Source organism: Condylura cristata, unplaced genomic scaffold, assembly GCF_000260355.1.
Source record: "Condylura cristata isolate star-nosed mole 26May11 unplaced genomic scaffold, ConCri1.0 scaffold00002, whole genome shotgun sequence".
Classification (NCBI taxonomy): Eukaryota; Metazoa; Chordata; class Mammalia; order Eulipotyphla; family Talpidae; genus Condylura; species Condylura cristata.
In genome coordinates this window covers 73,121,633-73,142,291 of record NW_004567103.1, presented here as the reverse complement: position 1 = coordinate 73,142,291, position 20,659 = coordinate 73,121,633, and the positions used below count along the sequence as shown (strand labels likewise).

General features: G+C 35.9%; 1 protein-coding gene across 1 annotated transcript in view; it reads right to left on the bottom strand.

Annotated features, from left to right (window-relative positions):
• The window catches only part of MCM6 (minichromosome maintenance complex component 6), a 29,925-nt gene that overhangs the window by 1,308 nt on the left and 7,958 nt on the right, over nt 1-20,659 (bottom strand). Inside the window, exons 5-16 of the mRNA XM_004674691.2 lie at nt 20,029-20,194; nt 19,597-19,742; nt 19,240-19,390; nt 15,960-16,101; nt 13,957-14,098; nt 13,186-13,293; nt 11,677-11,832; nt 9,266-9,394; nt 8,142-8,303; nt 5,531-5,666; nt 4,850-5,005; nt 3,009-3,148 (exon numbers count right to left, since the gene is read on the bottom strand). Of these exons, the coding sequence (XP_004674748.1) occupies nt 3,009-3,148; nt 4,850-5,005; nt 5,531-5,666; nt 8,142-8,303; nt 9,266-9,394; nt 11,677-11,832; nt 13,186-13,293; nt 13,957-14,098; nt 15,960-16,101; nt 19,240-19,390; nt 19,597-19,742; nt 20,029-20,194 (1,734 nt within the window). The remainder of the gene's footprint in view (nt 1-3,008; nt 3,149-4,849; nt 5,006-5,530; nt 5,667-8,141; nt 8,304-9,265; nt 9,395-11,676; nt 11,833-13,185; nt 13,294-13,956; nt 14,099-15,959; nt 16,102-19,239; nt 19,391-19,596; nt 19,743-20,028; nt 20,195-20,659) is intronic.

The following is a 20,659-nucleotide window of genomic DNA, read 5'->3' as shown; positions in this document are numbered from 1 at the left end:
AGATTACAAAATTTTGTTAAACCCTCTGAAAATAATGATTATCTATCACTGATAAGTGCTTCATTTCACAACATTTTGTTAATTTTTAACTGCTGGCAACTGTACTATTTTATATATTATCCATTCATAATTTAGTTACAAGTAGAATATAAAGATAATATGGAAAAAACTTCACCGAGCTATTAAAAAAAAAGTAACATGTCAAATTTGTGAAGTACCATACCAACCTATAAGCCAGTTTAAAATGTCCCCAATGAAAAGCCAAACCCACAGAGGAATTCGGAAGTAGTGATTTGATCCTAGGATGGTAGTGAAGTCCCACAGTATAAGCACCAGTGACTAAGAGGGACTGAATATTTGAATACCTCACAGCATGTACTACTGCATTCTCAAAGGAAGTACATTTGATTAGTATGGCATGAATTCTCTAGTCTTTTGTAGTGAGTTAATTCAGGTAGTGAGTCAAACTTAAAATTAACTAATTTCACTGTTAATTTCACTATTTCCAAATATGGACTTCTTACATGGGTTATTTTACCTTTGCTAAATCCAGGTGGAATAAGGAGTGGCTTAGGATAAGCATATTACTCAGTAACGGAAAGGCAATGTTGAGCACATTCTACTTTTGTTCAACTTTATTTTCTTACATATTAATATTTGTTAAAATCTGATAAAAGCAGCTGTTCTCACTACAACCATCTCCCAACATATAACTGTAGTAATAGTCAACTATTCCCACAGGTAAACAAGTCTGATTTGAAGCCTTTGTTTATATAGTGTGCAATATGAAGTGAATGGAAGGACCACTACATTTCTGCTATATGAATAGAAAAATCAAATCCTGCAACAAGTATTTGATCTTGGGGAGGCAATGGTGAGAAAAATGAAGTCCCTGCCCTTATGGTATTTGCATTCTAACAAGACAACAAAACACCTGCATAAAGATAACACTGTAATTATAAACACTATGAAGAAAGACAAAACAAGCTCATGGGGTGAGCAGGGGGCTATTTCTAGACATGGCAAGAAAAATCACTTTGAGAAGGTATATTGGAGGAGATCTGGGAAACAGACATAGAGGAAGTGCAAAGGACTTAATTTTAGTGTGTTGAAGGAGCAGCAACAATGACAGTATCATTAAATGGAATGGGAAAGGGGAAGAGTGCTAAGAAATGAAGTAGATGGAGCTTGACTGTGTAGGGTTTTGCAAGCTATGGCCGAGACTATCCTAAATGTGAGGACTGCAAGGTAGAGCACAAAGACAATGTGATTGTTAAAAAGTATTTCCAGCTGCTGGACAGAGACAATACGAAGGGGGGCAGTTCAGGGATAGTGACTTGGGTAGCTACGGATGTGGTGAGAAGAGAACAGAGAATATTCATACTGAAGGTAGAAATAACAGGATCTGCTGTTAAATGGAGTTATGAGGTAAAGTAAAATCAAGGATGATTCTAAGGTGTTTAGCCTAAAGTAACCGAGTAAATGACAATCCAAGGGGAAACAAAAGAACAGTTTTTGAACACAGTATGTGAGAGATGTCTATTAGTTTGCAAGTAGGCAGATGGCTATATTTATCTAGAGGTATGAAGTGAGAGTTGAAGCTATAAATCTGGGAATCATCAGTTGAATGGGTTTAAATTCATAGAACCAAAGGAGATCATTTAAGGTAAGGATTTTAAATGTAAATAGCAAAGGGGTTTGCAGAGCAAGAAAAATGGTAAGAGAGGGGGTCTCCCTGGTGATGCAAGGGTTAAGTTTTTAGCACTATGAAGCTATTAGCAGCCACTACAGCATGAGTTCATACCTGGCCAGGAAGCTAACCCTCATGGTGTAGCAGACCTCTCCTGTCTCACCCACATTCCCCTTAGCTGTGTATTTCAATGGATCTGCCTGTTCTGCTCCCCACTCTGTCGCTGGTGACTTCTCTTTTGTACCCCTGCTTCCCCACCTCTGTCCTACACAAATAAATTAAAAAGAAAAGGTCTCTCTGGTATCTCAGGGGTTGAAGTCTCAGCACTATCAAGCTATTGCCAGTCACTGTGGCCTGAGTTTGAGCCCTGGCCAGGGAACTAACCCACATGGTGCCTCTCTTTGTCTTTTCCATTGTTCCCCTCAGCAGTATGTTTCAGTAGATCTGCCTGTCTCTTCCCCGCTGTCTCTGGTGAATCTTCTCACCAACCCTCCACACCTATGGCCTACACCCCAGTTCTTGTATGAATAAATAAATAAATAATTGAAAAAGTGATAAGAGAAAGATTCAGGTAAATACTATGAGGAAATAACCAATGATGTAAGATACAGGGCAATATGGTGTCTCAGAAACTAAGAGAACACATACTATTGCTTGGTTGTATAATGAGAATGACCATACATAATCTGAGTAGAAAGAAGGTATGTAATTGTTCTTTGAGTGAGAAAATGATAAATCTGAGAAAAGGTAATAGCATTCGGCAGTGCTGGTATACTAAGTTACTAAGACAGAAATTAAGAACTCTCCATTTGAAGTTAGAGGTTATGATTTTATTATATGTTATTTTCTAGAAGTTTAATTCTTTGGATATAGATACAGGAAAAAAAAAAAAAAAGCTTTACTGAAGGCTGAGGTTTTGCCAGCAAGTAAAGAAGTAAAGCTAGGAGGAAATAAAGTAGAAAATAAAGAAGTGTTTACAGGGATAGACCAAGAGATCGTACGTTAGGTAACATAGGAGGTAAGGATATGAAAAAGATGAAATACAGAAAATAGGACATTCGATGGGGGTAAGGTATGGTCAAAGTACATATAGCTGATGAGAATTACAAACACCTTTCCAGATTTTACTTAAGTTCTATTTGTTTTAGCAGTGGAAATCAATGAAAACGAACTACTGTTAATTTTCCTTCACTTTACCACTTGTAATTCTAATTACACCACAATGATTTAAAATTAACAAATTTCTAATGAATCTACTTAGATGAAGTATGAGCTCCCTCCCTCATTAATACCAAAGCAAGTGTAGTTCTGTACATACATAGTGGGTGAGTCGATGAATGACTTTCTCTATTATTCTCTTTTTATTTATAAGTTCCTCTTCAGAATCTATTTCCGATTCAATTTCCTTCAAGTACCAGTTAACAAGCTCGCTCCTCTTTAATGCAGACTCATCCTCTTCTGCAACAAAACAGCACATTTTAAGTAATCCTCCTAGCAAAGTGCCAATCCTTGGGGTTTGCATATACAATATAACCCACAGATTAGAGAACCATCAACCAGTTAGAAAGTACAGCCGCTGAAATAAGATTTGCAATGTTTTACCATGAGGCTGAAATTACCCGTCAGATTACTTGTATTAAAGTATGCTTTAGTTTATCCTGAAAAGCAACAGCTAACAAACAGATTATAAGAAACAAGCTTACTTAAAGCTATTAAGGTTTCAAAGTACACAGATTATTTTATTTTCTTATGCTTTGTCACCTAAGACAATGTTTGCCAATAGCCACTGAAAGCTATTAGGAATGAAGCAGTAGCAAGCAAAACTTAAAAATATTTTCTCCTTTTTGAAAAGAAGGTTTCATGGAATTATAGTCAACTGAGAAGTGAAATCCATGGGAGTTCACTTAAAATTACTAATTTATTCCAGTAAAATATGTCTATACCAAAGGAAATGTTTGCTTCTGAAGACACTAAATTTACAAGAAAAGTTTGGAGGCTGGATAATATTCTATCAGAGACATAAAGTACAGAAAAGAGAACTCTCTTTAGTCTTAGTTCTAGAAACTGTAATACAATTAGAAACTAAAATAGGGAAATTCTAGTTTTATAATAATGCCTTTGAACATTTTATTTTGACAGTAGTTTGTTCAAATGTTTTTGGTCATGTGACTTCTTTGGTTCATTGGTGCTCTCTGTGCTAGAACAACTGTCTACCTAAACACTCAGTACTGATAAACTGTTTTGGCAAGTAAACAATGATTTTTGTCCCTTGTTTTAAGAAAGACCTAGTATAATTTATTTGTGGGATGCAGGATCCAATCCTGTCTGCCATATTTAAAAAACTTCACTGCATGAGAAAGACAATGCTATGTAATGTAAACACAAAAACATTTGAATTTTTCTATTGCTGTTTTCTCTCCTTCCTCTCTGGCAGATAGTTCCAAGGGAAATGAAGGCTGAGACCTGTAGGGTTTAAATCTTTAGGAAATTGTAATAATCCCTTCATGTTCTCTTTTTCCATTGCAATCAAATGCAGTGATGAGAGAATATGTCAGGAAACTAGCATGTTGGAACTTTAAAAAAGTAACTACCTGATGGTGGTTAACCCTCAAATTAAAGTTTAAAGTTCAACTATTTGCATGGTAAAGCAGTTAAGGGTGGTAAGTAGGCTAGTACTAAAATCCAGATAGCATATTTTACCTAAAGAGAAAAAAAAGAAATATATATATATATATAAATATATAGTTTGGTAATCTATGTGTGTTAATATAGTCAAGTTCAGTTGCTTACCTATGAAATATAAATACCCTAGGAGTGTATCTGTTTTAAATAAAGCCACTGTAAGAAAGTGATTTTGCAACTATAAAAACATTTGCTAAAGGCTTTTTATAGTGCCAGAGACCAAGTTATGCTTCAAGGGTATCAAAATAAGTAAAGGACACTAGCAAAAATGAGCTATAAATCTAACAGTAAACTTGTGGAGAAATGTCCAGGCTGGCAGGTATGCTGATATTCCATTGATTTCTTTTACCAATGAGAGACTAACAATTTACTATCTCTCTGAGAGAGCAACACAATCTTTAGCAATCAGAATTGGGTCATACAAATAATAGCTCATGTAAAATGACTAAGCATATAAACAACAGTATGTAACCTCACCTTCTTCCATCTTTCGGAGGTGGAGCACAATAAGGTTAGAGATTCGGCAGTATTCAGAGAAGCCCAGTCTTAGGGAAGCTTTTGGAACAGAATCTTGATTCATATCCTCACTGTGGCCATTGATCCCATTCACAGGAGCAGGGCTGTCAGCATGACCTGTGAAACATGAACCATCTGAATGTCTGTGTACCTCCCAAACTCCATCAAATGTTTATAAATGGACTGCTTACATTTTAATACTAATTCAAAACAAGCACAGTTAAAACTATTAATTAATTAATTTAGGAGTAAACTTACAAATGCTAGTAATAAAAACAATAATTTGTGTAGAAAGGGGAGGAGTGAAATATGAACTTCATGATCTAAAAATTTGTAATATAAATAGAATTTCTGTTATTTACATTTTAATGTAGTAAAGAAAATGTATTTAAGGACCAAATAAAACAAATCAAGTTAAGATTGGAATTAAGACCATTATCACCATCTTGCAGTATTTTCTTTCAGTCTTTCAGTATTTTTTAACCACCACTGAACTTGTAAAAAATTAATACAATTCAATATCCACTTTTTCTTTTCTGCTACACAGACTTCCTAACTATCAATTACTGCACTTTTACCATGACATCTCAGAGATCATTTTGGTCCCTAACTCTAGAGCAGTCAAATGAAACACAATCTCACCATTGATGCCATCTGGGTTCTCATCTACTTCCATCTGGGCCTCCTCTTCTTGTTCTAAATTGACATCAGGTGTTTCTACACGGATAATTGATTTATTCAGTAATCTGAAAGCTTCCTTCACATGTTTAGGCTGGACCTAAAGCCATCAAGATGTGATAAATCTGTAAATCAGTTTTTTCACCCTCCCTCTCACATAAGATAGAACCATAAATCTAACATATTAGCACTAGAATCATGACAATCAAGTGTTAGAAAGAAGAACAATTTTCTTTCATTCTTGATGGGAATAAAATCTACCACTATGAAAAATTGACAGTTTTACTAAACATACATACAACCTATGACACAATTCCACTCCTAATATGTACCCAACAGAAATCTAAACACATACATATGTCATACAGACCAAAGACAAGTATATTCCATTAGGGTCCAGACTGGAAAACAAACATCCACCAAGGTCAGTGGTGGTTAAAAAATACTGAAAATATAGTCAGAGACAGAACGTTACAGAACAAAGAAAATCTATGAATTGCTACACATACCTGGGTATCTTGTAGTGTTAATGTTGCATGAAAGAAACTAGACACAAGGGAAAACACACACAACATGTACACGTTTTCATTAAAGTAACATGGTATACGACACACAATTTAGAAATACAGGATCTCATCTCTTCAAGTGTGTGTCACAACCACCACATCTATCACCAAGGCACCCAAGTCCTCCAACATAGTACACAATTATCTCCTTCTCTCCATCCCCTCCTCAAAATTTTTCAAATACCTCATTATCATAACTAGAGACAATTTTAAACAACCTTAACATTTAGGAAATACAAGGGCTTTTAGAAGCCCTGAGGTGGCTTCCAAATCACAATGTGCACATATACAAAAGGATAAAGTTAACTAAAAATAAATCAAAGACCTAATACTATATAACACTTATCAAACAATGGGAAATGCTTCAGAATAATGAATTGGGATATGACATCAAAACTGCATGCAACTAAAGGGAACTGACAAATTACAGCCAATTAAAAAACTCCTGAGCATCAAAGGCAAAAGAGAATAAAAAGACCATCTACAGAATGGGACAAAATACGAGCAAATCATAAAGAACACCCATTTCACTGCCACATTACACATAACAGTCAAGAGGTGCATGTAACTCAAATGCCCATTTTTGGATAGATGGATAAACAAAATGTAGTATTTATGAACAATGAGCATTACTTAATCTTGCAAAGAAGGAAATCCTGCCACATACTACAACATGGATGAACCTTAAGGGCATTACAAGAATTAGCAGTTACAAAAAGGCATCTACCATGCTTTCTACTCCAGAAGTATATACCGTAGTGAAACTAGGAAGCAGAATATTGGCTACCAAAGCAGACACTGGTCAAATGGGTAATGCTTTAGCTTTGCAAGATGAAAAAGTTCTAGTGATCTGTTTTACAATATCAACTATAACACGACTGAACTGTATATTTAAAACTGATTATAGTGACAAATTTTACACCTTTTAATTCCAACTTGGAGGAAAAAAAGGTGAAAATAACAAAATAACCAGCAGCAGAAGTATGCTTATATAGTAATATCTAGCCAATAAAAAAAAAAAGGTAGTGTCTGTTATCCTCAGAGTAGAGTAGTAGTAGGGAAAGAAGTACAAAGGGAAGATCTGCAAATGTTAGTTCCTTTTCTTGACTGGGGTATAGGTAACAAAGGTGTGGTCCTTGAAAAATAAGCTGTACTATTCTTATGATTTGTGCACTCTTCTGTATATTTTGTTTAAAACAAAAACTTATTTAAAAGAAAAGTTATATATTGTCCACATTGGGGGGAGGGGTGCGACTGCTTTTAAAGCCTTTTATATATAAATAACCAAGTATGTCTGAGCAGGTGAGTGTCATAACAACAGTGAAAACCATCAACCCTTTAAAAAAATTTCTGGACACAAAATACAAAATAAAATTTTTGTAATAATAATACATTATTTAACACCACCTTTAAAGAAATTTTAAGTAATTTAAGGCAATAAGTATCAAGACATACCCTTGAGTCAATTTAGTCAGTAAAAATAATGAGTTTGGAAATAAGAGATTAAGCTATTTATGAGAAAATTAAAAATCAAGGGTTGTCCTCAAATTTTTCACAGCAGCAGTTATTGTCAGGTTGTGGTAGGAAAATTAGCAAAAAAAGTTTTGAGTCAAAGATTGTACACATCAAAGCTAGTTGTCATTCAGATTCAGGCTACAAATAACCATGTCTAACATAACATTTTCATTAACTCTTTTCTCATAAATTTTTCTTGAGAAGAAACCAAATTTTAGTCAACAAAGAAATGATTTAGGAAATGAGGACAAAATGATCTCACCGAGTCTCGCATATATTCAGCTACAATCAAACTGCTACTACTCTCAACAAATACTTGGTAGGAACCTTCCTAAAGTGAGAAACCCCAGGCTCATGTTATCATATGACTACACAAAAACTACATAAAACAGATCTGTAGTTAAATGCTAATATGTTCTACACCAAAGACAAAAACATGCTCATAAATCAACAATTCAGTATTTCTTCCCCGTATGTTAATGTGACTTTGGTACCTCATCACAGCAGTGCATCCGAGCCATTGCTTCAGAGAGCCGGATCATACTCTCAAGCTGTCGCACTGTAATCCTCCATGAAGACTTAGTTACTCCAGAACCATCCCTCTGGCGGAGACGTTTATACTGTTCCACAATGAAATCTTCTGACTCTTTAGAAATCTGTTTCAGATCATGAAAGTTATGACATTTCACCTGATGGGATCTAATATAAGTTTAAAAGCCTTCTGTATGGAGATACTCTGATGAACTTAGAGGGTCAAACTTTGAAGCCAATGACAAGGAATTAATACTGACATGTCTTAAAAAAAATTAATATGAAGCCTGTGAATTCCATGTATTATGAACAGGAAGACAGGAGGCTTAATATTTAACAAATAACCAATTAGTAGGCTAAACATGGATCACAAGCTAAAAGCAATGGAAGAGGATGTAAAGCCTTTTATGCCCAAGATGTAAAAGCTCATTTAAAAATAATGCTTAGGGGAAAAAAAATGCTTAGGTTATTCTTGAGTCTTAGTTAACTCATTCCTGATGTCTTTGGGAAAAATAAAAAACACAATAGCTACCTTACAGTAAGGCATACTAAAGAATCCTCAATTTTCCAGAGCAAGGAACTCAGCAAATCAAGGAAGTGTTCCAAGGTTACAGCGGGATGGAGAGTGGTGGAAAAGAAATGTTTTTCCACACAAAACTGACTCATAAACCTTAGTTTTGGATGACTATGTTTCTGTTGGGGTAATGAGAATCATTCCCTTATCATAGAGAATGAAGTAAAGGCAACAAACCAGACAATGGGAATAAGCTTAAATTTAAGCTTCTATTCTTAAATAGAATCCAAACATTTTTTTTCTTTTTGTATTCGAAGAAATACAAACAAAAGAGATGCATTTTACAGGGTTATTTTTTAAAAAAAAAAGTCCAATAACCTACATTAATTACTATCAAATGGAATTAATCAGATTAAAAAAAAATTCCTGTCTCAACTTTATTTGAAGAAGCAAACTTCTGGAAAATAAGAAAAATAACCCATAAGTATAAGTTCAGTTAATTTTCATATAGTCCTTTTATTTGTCATTTCAATACTCCCACATGGTTTATTCCAATACAAATAGGCTCATTACCTTGGGTTTAAACTGTCTTGCAAAGAGAAGATACCTCCTGATATCATCAAGGGAATACACACGATCAATAGAATCCTCAATTCTTGAATGCAAGTCTACTATACGCCTGGCAATAGCATAATCTGTAACCTAATTCAAAACAAAAAAAACCACTTTGTAAGTCTTAACAATGTCCACCCCTGATTATCCTAGGCATTACAAAATTATACCCCAAAACAAGTTCTAATATGCCACCGAAAAATGTTTGAACAGGTACCAAGTTTCTAAGGAGTTTGGTATCAGTTTCATTTAAAACCAAAAGTTTAAATGCTTATCTTTGCCCTTATCTAAGCATATTATTTCAGGAATTACCTGACTTTAGTAACAGCTGCAGAGCTAAGATTTCTTTCTTTTTTTTTTTTTTTTAAAGATTTTATTTATGCATACAGAACTGGGGTGCAGGCCAAAGGTGCAGAGGCTGTGAGAGGATTCACCAGAGACAAAGTGGGGGAGCAGAAGAGGTCTGCTGTGCCATGTAGATCACCTCCAGGGGTGGGGATTGAACTTGTACTGAAGCGGCTGCTGCTTGCTTGCAGTGCCGCACTTCAACTTGTTGCACTACAAGGGAGGGCACACAGAGCTAAGATTTCTATAGCACTCAGTACATTCCAGGTATGGCTGTCTTAACTGTGTCTAGAAAATATCAACTTATGCAAGCCCTCACAGAAACTGTATTTGGTAGGTATCATCTCCATTTTGCAGATGAGGACACTGAGTTACAGAGAGGCTAAGTAACTTGCCAAACATTACAGTAAATAATGGAGCCATGAAATGAGCAGTGTAAGTTTTCAAGGTCTACTAGACAATACAGTATATTGCACTTGTGAATATATGGATAAAATCATCACAGAACTGTGATTAACACTAAAAAAATACTAAAAAATATGCAATTTACTCTAAAATGATACATAAGAAAAACACAGATGCCAGCAAATGATGAAGCAAATGTTAACTATGTGAATGGAATAAAGGGTATATATAGGTGTTTTATGATTTACATTTCTGGTAACTTTTAAGTTGAAATTATCTCCAACCTAAACATTAAAAAACATTTTAAGAAGGGCCCTCCATGGTGGTGCAGCAGATTAAAGCACAGCACTATGGAGCTATCCACTGCCACTGCAGCATGAATTTGATTCCCAGCCAGGGAGGTGACCCACATGGTATGGCAGACGTCTCTGATCCCACCAGCTGCTCCCCTCAGCAGTATATTTCAGTGATCTGCCCGTTCTGTTCTCCCCTCTGTCTCTGGTGAATCCTCTCAATCCTCACACCTCTGGTCTGTACCCTAATTCTGTATGGATAAATAAATAAATCTTAAAAAAAAAAAAAAAAAAAAGGATTTTAAACAGTCATATACAAACTGAATTATATGGGCCCCTGTCAACTCCCAACTATTGGGGGTCGAGGGTACATATAAATGAATTTGTAAAGGTAAAGAAACCAAATCACCAAAAAGGAAATCCCTCCAAACATTCATGTAATACAATAGCTTTCATTTAAACATTTAATTTTGCTGTAAGCTACGAAATATGTACTATACCTAATATAATATAGACGCCTCTATGCTCAGCAATTGAAAGCAGTCTGCAACATTAGTTTTTTTTTTTTTGCTCCTCTACGGCTGTTTCTGGAAGATATTTTGCAACTTATCTTGATTCTAAACCTTAAAAATTTACAAACCTTTAACCTATTTTAGATTCTACCCTCAAAAAACAATTTAACTTTTTTAATAGCACTCAGCAAAATATTTATAATATGAATAAGTAGAAATAATTTTTTCACATCTTGAGCATTTATTTATTTATTTATTTATTTATTTATTTATTTATTTATTTATTATTTTTTAATTGCAACATTAGTTTTTATAGAATATCCTGGGTCACATGTGAGTTGTGCAATGCTGTTAATCATTTAAGTGTAAGTACAAATAACAAATATGCTAATTCCACATAAATTCTAATTTTTATACCCAATCTTAAAGCTGATAAATACTCAATAAGCTGATAAGAAAACAAATGACACAATTTAAAAAAAAAAAAAGGAAAAGGATTGGAATTCCCCTGGTATCTGAATGGTTTTTTTTTTTCAAGTTTACTAAACAAAAACATCAAAGAAAACCAACCACAAAAATTCTTATAAAAATCTTAAAATGGCTTGCAGTTAACTGCAATGTTTACTTTTTACTGTTGAGAATTAAGAACAGCAACAATAAAAATTACTGGAAGTTCCTTAACACAACTGTCACATGGAGAGAAACGAGGAGGTCAATATAAACACAACGCACCGGTGGTTTAGGAGTACACCTGCTAGCCTTGTCTCACTGACTCATGTTGGATATAACAAAGGAAGCTAAGAGCTTATGTAGTTACCTCGTTACATTCATCCACAAGTATAAAGAAGAGATCAAATCGAGACATGATGGGAGCTGACAAATTTATATTCTGTTTCAATGATTTTGATCTGTCATAATGTCCACTGACTGGGTTTGCTGCCGCCAAAATGGATGTCCTGGCATTCAAAGTGGCCTAACCACAAAGGAAAGAATCATGACAAGTTTACTGGCCAATAAACACCACAAAATGCTCAGTACTATTCCTAACTAAGTACAGATAAAATATTAAAATATCATTCTCAGCTACTGAATCATAAAGATTAAAGTAATCTAGCAAGTGGGATTCCCATATGACAGCGGTAGTATACTGTGCACACCTATTAAAACTAGCAGTTTACTAGTTAAGAATTTATCTTGCAATCAGGTACAAGAAGATGTGCATGAAGAATGTTTACTCAATATGGTTTGTAATACAAAAAGGCTGGAAATGACCCAAGAGTCACTCTATGAGTCAACAAACCAAACTGGGATACATACAATTAAAAATCATGGAATAATGAAAACAACAACAACAACAAAACAAAATGGATCTAATATGGACTGGTTAAAAAAAAATTGATAAAATCAAATTATGGTGTTAAATGAACAAGGAACAAAATATATGCTCTGAGAGGGGCATAACTAAACAGAAATTTTAGTACTGAAAAAGCCCTACCAGCCACTAGGTTCCTTCCCAACTTTGTGCTTGCCCCTCCCCTTCTAAATCTTTCAGCTCTTAGTCCCCTTTCAAGGGATATTTTTTGAGTTTGCCTTTATCTGACCTTTTGTCTGGTTTCTCCATATTCTACATATAAGTAATATCATCTGATAATGTCTTTTCCCTTCTGATTTACTTTGCTATATACCCCTTTCAGTTCCACTCATGTTGCTGCAAAAGGCAAGAATTTATTTATTTTTTTCGATTGCTGCCTAGTATTTCATTGTGTATATACACCACATCTTCTTGATCTACCTGTCTGTTGAAGGACACTTGGTTTCTCTCCATACTTTGTAACTGTAACTTGCTATTGTAAATGATGCTGCAAAGAATATAGGAGTGCAAGTTTCCCTTCAAATTAGTCTATCTGTGTTTTTTGGTAGATACCTAAGAGTATCTACCCAATACTGGGTTGTATGGTAGACCCACTGAATGTGTTAGTTTTATTTAAAAAGCTTAGTTTCTCTCTTGTGTTGGTTATAATACTGCACTTTTAGTTGAATACTCTTGAGTTTATTTTTGGTACAGTTGGAAGTAGGTTTTAATCAAAGTATACAGAAGTTTTGTGGAAATTCTGGGAAATGAAATGCTTACTTCATCAGTATTATCTTTCATTTTCTGCCTCACAACACAATTTCACAATAACCTAAAGAGCGCCTGTAATCAGAGTTAATAATAACCTTCAGAATTATAGCTGAAGAAATACATTTCATCCAGGTGAACATCCTTAGTTGCATTAATCCACAGGGTATAGCAAAATACAGTAGAGCAGAATGTGGACACACATACCTTCACTCCTGCTTTAGTGATAGAGATGGTCTGTTGTTCCATAGCTTCATGAATAGCAACTTGATCCCGCACATCCATCTTATCAAATTCATCAATACAACACACACCCTGCAACCAAAAGAATCTAGCTTAAGAAACTGCCTTTTAGAAGTCAAATGACAGGTAAACTTAGTTTTCTATTATAAAGACCATTCCATTCTCTAAGGTAAGATAAATAAATAATCCTAATTCCCAAAGCTACAGTAAGATAGTTCAATGTATCTAGTTAGCAGGAATCATATGCTTTGACTAATTTTAAACTAACAGTAAGGCTACTTTTTGTATTTTTATTCATCAAAACCTTATGTAAATCTCAGTAAAAATGTCCTGGGTCACCCCAGCAGTGATTCAGGATGGGGAAGTGAAAGGTAAAGTTGGAACAAGATGTTCGTAAGCACGTATGTCTACAACTTACATGCATTTACAGCTCTGGTTGACTGTCGTCAAATACATGTGAAATGCAATAGTCACAGAGTTGTCATGGTAGAAGAGAATGCTGAGAAGTACAATTCACACAACCATACATGCCAAGGTAGGTAATACTTTTTAGAGAAGCTCATAATGTGCTGATTACTGATGATAATCCCAGTTGAATTCTAAGTTAACACAACTATGATATATTAAATGCTTTAAAAAATCACAACTTTTAAAATAAAAACTTATATATGTGTTTACAGTCAGGGAAGTAGATAATTTACTTTCTTTATATCCAAGAGTATAAAATGTTCTTACATTGTCAGCGAGCATCAGAGCTCCAGCCTCAATGACAAACTCATGAGATTCTTCATCTCGAACAACAGCTGCTGTTAAGCCAGCAGCACTGGATGCTTTACCACTGGTGTAGACGGCTCTGGGGCTGAACTCCTCCACATGCCTGTTCAGGGTTATCATATTCATTAACATAGGACTACAAAGCATCCTGTCCAGGAAAATCAGCTGACAGCGTTTAAACTTCTTTTAAAGTTTATGTTTTTATTTTGTATGAATTTCATCTTCCACTTGACAGGGAAGTAATTAAGTCATTTAAAAACTCAAAGGAAATAAATAAGGCTTTCTAGTCAATTTATGGCATGTATCTTTTAATAGCCCTGGAGGAAAAGGGTTTTAAAGACTGTGTTATCAAGCTATTGCCACCGACTGCAGCAAGAGCTTGATTCCTGGCTGGCTAGGGAAGGGAACTAACCCATAAGGCATTGCAGACCTCTTCTGTCTCTCCTACTACTCCTCTCAGCAGTGTATTTCAGTACGTCTATTCTGTTCCCCACTATCTCTGGTGAATCCTCTCTCTTTCACCCCTTAGCCCCCATACCTCTGGCCTACACCCCAGTTCTTGTATACATAAATAACTAAATCTTAAAAAAAAATTGTATTCAGCAATAAATTTAACAAAAGTTCCAACCTGTACCCTGGAAACTACAAAAAAACTGTTGAAAAGCCAAATCATCTCAAATTGACCTAATGATTCAATGCAATCCTTACTAATGTTACAGCTGACTTCTTTGCAGAGAACAGTAAGCCATCTACTAAATTTAATGGAAACTCAAGGAACCCAGAATAGCCAAAACAACTGAGAAAAGTAAGAGTTGGACAACACACTCTTGACTTTATAACTCACTACAAAGTCATATTAATCAAGATAGTATCATATTAGCCTAAGAATAAACAGCATTGAGTGGAATATAAATCAGAGTCCAGAAAAAGACCCTTATATACTAATTTTTAACAAGAGTGCCAGAACAATTCAGTGGGACAAAGGAATAGTCTTAATGTTGTACACTGTACTGGCTATCCAGGCTATCCATATGCAAAATCATGAAGTCAAAAACATTTACTTCACATCATATTTAGAAATTAACTGAAATGGGCCAAAACCTAAATGTAAAAGCTCTATTAAAAGACTGAAAGCAGGACCTTCCCTGGTGGCTCAGCAGGTTAAAGCACAGCACTAAGAAGCTAAACCACTTCAGCTGAGTTTGATTCCTGCCCTGGAGGTGATCCACATGGCACAGCATAGCTCTCCTGACCTGCCCGCTGCTCCCCTCAGCAGTGTACTTCGTCCATCTACCTGTTCTGCTCCTCACTGTCTCCGGGGGAATCCTCTCACTGCCCCTGAACCTCTGGCCTGTACCCCAGTTCTATATGCACAAATAAATAAATCTTAAAAAAAAAGAAAGCAGAGACTGAAAGCAGAGACTTAAAAAAGATACTTGCACATCAATGTTCAGGGCAATTACTAATCATAATGTCCCAAAGGGTGGAAACCCAAATTGAAGAATGGATAGACAAAATATGATAAATACATACAGTGAAGTATTATTTATTTTTAAAATGGAAGGCAATTCTGAGGTAATCTAAAACATGGATAACCCTTGCTTATATTACACCAAGTATAATAAACCAGTTACAAAGGACAAATACCATATGATTCTATTTACATGAAGTACTCCAGAAAAATCAATTATGGTAAAGTTAAAAATGGTATGCTGTGATTTATACTGATTAAAATACATGTTCATATATTAAAAGACTTTTATAGAAAGAGCTGTGTGTGATCAGAATTACAAGCAATTTTTCTCTACTCCCAAACACTGTAGCATGACTACAGCTATTAAATAAATGTATATTTAATCACTCAATGCTTTATATTCACCACAATCATAACTTATACTCCTGTTCTAGTAAAGGCACACTAACTTGATAACATAAAAGTCTGGAACTCTCAGACGAAGACTTACTTGAGAAACTGACTCTTAGCTGTACTTGGGTCACCAACAATGCAAACATTTATGTCCCCTCGAAGAGAGGTTCCTTCTCCGGTTGTCTTTGGAACACCACCAAAAAGCATAAGAAGGACACCCCGTTTTACTTCATCATTGCCTAGAATGAAAACCAAAGTTATTTTCAACAAAACGGTAGACAGTTTCACAGGAAATTACAAAGGCATATTCACCAACCAAAAGAGCAGAGACAGATGAAGCAAAGCCTATGATTGCAGTAAAAATACTGGTTCTAATTTTGATTCTCGATCTTAACCACTATCCCAATGTCTCTACACCTGTAACAAAAATTTTACAGAATTGAGTACTTAATTCTAAGACCTTTATCTTGTCTATAAACCCTAATTTGCACACACAGTCTTTGCTGATGCCATAATCTTCAAATATCTCTTCCCAAAAATAAACTGTTTCTACCACAGCCTTTTATATTTTCTAGTTCTTTTGGAGGAAATGGTTCATGGCTTCCTCCTTTTGTATCACCTCACTGACAAGTACTGAATAAATATAGGCTAACACAAATTAGACAAGATGCTGAAAGCAGTGTATAGATGTTTCTTAGAACTATTTATAAATTAAGAAGGAAATATGCACTTAAAAACAACCCTGGATTTTTAGAAATGTGTTATTTTCCTGATCTAATTATTAACTTTTTTTTTGACTTCCACACCAACAAAGTGTTAACTACTCTTGAAATGGAGAAAGTTAAAAAAAATTCCATTAGCAAAACTTCTCTGACTCATAACCTTTGAAACAAAGGTGTTTTATAGCATTAAGGACAACATCAAAGTCTTTAAGTAGTCCAAAATTCTGACATTTCTCATTTCCAGATGGAGGATGTATTAAATGTGATCAGACTTTAGTGACTTACTACTAACAAACAGTATATTGTGGAAGTGAAGGGGTATTTTTTTTTTTTTTTTAAGGTTTATTTAGGCCCTCCCTGGTGGCGCAGCGGGTTAAAGCACAGCACTGAGAATCTAAAGCTGTTTCCGCATGAGTTCGATTCCCGCCTGCCCGGGAGTTGACCAAATGGTGTGGCAGACCTCTCCTGACGCGCCTGCTGCTCCCCTCAGCAGTGTACTTCATCGATCTGCCTGTTCTGTTCCCCACTCTGTCTCTGGTGAAGCCTCTCACTACCCCTGAGCCTTTTTTTAAAATAAATCTTTGAAAAAGGTTTATTTATTTTTGCATACAGAACTGGGGTATAGGCCAGAGGGGCAGGGACCATGAAAGGATTCACTAGAGACAGAGTGGGGAGCAGAGTAGGCAGATCAATGAAGTACACTGCTGAAGGGAGCAGCTGGTTGAGATAGGAGAGGTCTGATGCGCCATGTCAATTCACCTCTGGGATCAGGGATCCAACTCTAACTGAGGCCACTGTGGCTAGCTTGCAGTGCTATGTCTTAACCCATTGCGCCACTAGGGAGGGCCCTGAAGGGGTATAATTTCTAAGACTAGGTCACGAAAGGCATTTTGCTTCCTACATGCTTTGCCCTGACTCTCATGCTCCAGGGGAAGCAAGTTGTTGTACTGTGAGGTCACTGAAACAGGCCTATGGAAGAGATTCATGTGGCATGGAAGTAAAACTTCTGGCTTACAACCAGTTCTAACAGATAAGCTGTATGGATTCCCATGAAGTGGCTATCCTAGCCCCAGTGAAGTCTCCAGCTGATATCTAGGCTACAACCAAAGGTTGAACTAGTGCTTGCCACCAGTTAAAGCTCTCAAATTTCTGATCCATAGCCTATTATTGCTTGTTACTTTAAGTCATTAAGCAGTAGAATATCTTAGGAAGCAACAGATTTATGCATAGGGGGAGCAAAGTAGCAAAAAGTTCTGATACCAACTCATTTTAAGAGAGAGTACCATCAAGATTTTAAAATAATCCTAGAGTCCTCCCTGGTGGCACAGTGGTTAAGTCTCAGTGCTATCACCGCTTGGGAGATGGCTTGAGTCCAATCCCCAAGCCAGGGAGCTAATCCATATTTGGGGCAGCAGACCTCTCCTGTTTCATTCACTGTTCCTTTTACCAGGGTATTTAAGTAATTCTGCCCACCACTTTTGTCTTACCCCCCCACAACCCCACCCCTACATCTCTGGCCTACAGCCCAGTTCTCTGCGTAAATAAACCTTTTTTGTTTTTTTAAGATTTATTTATTTATGCATACAGAATTGGGGTACAGGCCAGAGATGCAGTGCTGGTGAGAGGACTCACCAGCGACAGAGTGGGGAGCAGGACAGGCAGAATGACTGACGTACACTGCTGAGGGGAGCAATGAGCATGACAGGAGAGGTCTCCTGGCCATTTGGATCACCTCTGGACCTGGGGATTGAACTTACACTAAAGCAGCTGCAGCTAGCTTGCAGAACTGTGCTGTGCTTTAGCCCACTGCACCACCAGGGAGGGCCCACGTAAGTAAATCTTAAAAAAAAAAATTCTAGTATAATTTCATTGATGAAGTATCTAGCTAAAGTTAGTTTTAAATGACTGAAACATTATGAAACTGCCTCTGAACTTTTAAAAATACCCGGCATACTAGAATATAGTTAAGTGCAGTTTTACCATATGGTCAGAAAAGATTTTTTTTGTTAAGATTTATTTTTGTTTATGCATGCAAGAACTAAGAGATAGATAGGCCAGAGTTGTGGGGTATGGGAGGACTCACCAGCGACAGAGTGGGGAGCAGAACATACAGATCTACTGAAATACACTGCTGAGGGAAACAGTGGGAAAGACAGGAGAGGTCTGCCATGCCATTGGGGTTAGCTCCATGGTCGGGGATCAAACTCATGCTGCAGTGGCTGCTAATAGCTTGATAGCACTGACTAAATTCTAGCCTCCAGGGAGGCCCTGATTTTTTTTCATATAAGAAAATAAGTTACGACGTCCAAAATTCACCATTTTAAGAGTTCAGTGAAATTAAGTATATTTACTATGTTTTATAATCATTGCCATTATCTATTTCTAGAACTCTTAATCACCTTAAAAAGAAACTATTCATTAAAATCAGTAACTGGTGACGTTACCTCCTCACTAACCTCTACTTTGCACCTCTGAATTTATATTCTTGGTACCTCATATAAATGGAATCATGTAATAACTGTCCTTTTGTAAATGACTTTTTAAGATCTCTTCTAAGCCTACTAAAACTTCTTATCTCTTAAGAAACCACTTACTGCTACTTCATAATCATTTATTTAATTTAAAATTTATGCCACAAATGGGTAGAATTCTTACCATGTATAGTAGGGAAAAGGCTAGTACAAAGATTGTGGTATAGATTTTTATCTTGACTCATTTCAAACACTTTTTCCCACTCCTTCACAGTCATTTGGTTCTTAATACTCTCAGCTGTCTGTTCTTCATCTCTGAGTTCTTTCCCTCCAAACTGAGAGGTAAAGAAGAAAATATTAAATAACACTCAATGAGAAAAAAAAGGAACTTCACAACAAACAAAAGTCTGTAAGGTCAATTTCAGAATTGATGACTCCTTCAATACTGAATAGATAACTCAGGTGTTCATAAGTCTTCAACTTAGCAATAGCCTCAGGGGAACACTTTCTGAAGATTTGCCATTCTATTAAGATGACTCACCCTCGGGTTTGTTGGTTCAACACAGCAGGCAAGAAAGACCAGCCTGTATGAAAGGTCTCTAACACCAAGTGCCCGGAGACCCCGAATGCCTTCAGTTTCATAGCCATCAACACCACTGACACGGGAATTAGTTTCTGCACGCGCTCCTAAAAGATTGAATGATAGGTTATGTCACAGCTAAAAATATTGAAGGTGATGAGAATAAAAATCGTTCAAATAAATGAAATCATAAGTCCAGATTTCATTTAGTTTTTAAAAATTTTGGGAACACTACATCTTTTGTAGCAAAATCACTTTGTCTTTACTTTCATCACACTTCCTTGTTCACTGTCTCATTGGCAGTCAATAAGATAAGGAAGTTTGAAAAGTCAGAAGCTCTGCAGTTCATTTAAGTAACTGACATTTGTTAAATGTGAGCCAAAGAACACCAACCAGGAGTGCTTAGCTTAGAGACGTCAGGCACAACAATCAGTGTCCCTGTAAAGTCACACTTGTCACCAGCTTGAGCTGACTCCACAGCTTCAGCTCTCAAGATCACTTCCAAACTTCGGGGAATACTCCCTCGAGGGAGCTCAGCTTGTGTCTCTTGAATTCGAACCTGTAACAGACAACGAGAATGGCTCTCTTTCAAAAACCAACACCAAACACTGACATATTATAAACCATTCTATCAAATGCAGACTTTTGACATACACATTCACCATAAAAATATTCTGAATTGCCTTTCAATTTGATAAGATTACATCTAAAAAATACCTTTATTTGAAAAGCCTAAAAAAATATTTATTTGCTCAAATTAACCATGTGGCTAAATATCTGTTCTGTATTCAATTTTATAAATTTCTAGGGAAACCTTATGAAGAATTTCAAACATAATTTCACACCTCCATCTCAACACAACTGTTAACATAATTTACATAGATACTTTCACTGTATTATATTAAAGAAGTAAACATTAAGATACTTCTATGAGATTCATATGGAACAACAAAAAACCTCGAATAGCCAAAACCCTCATGTCTAAGAAAAATCAAAATGGAGGCATTACAATCCCAAACTTCAA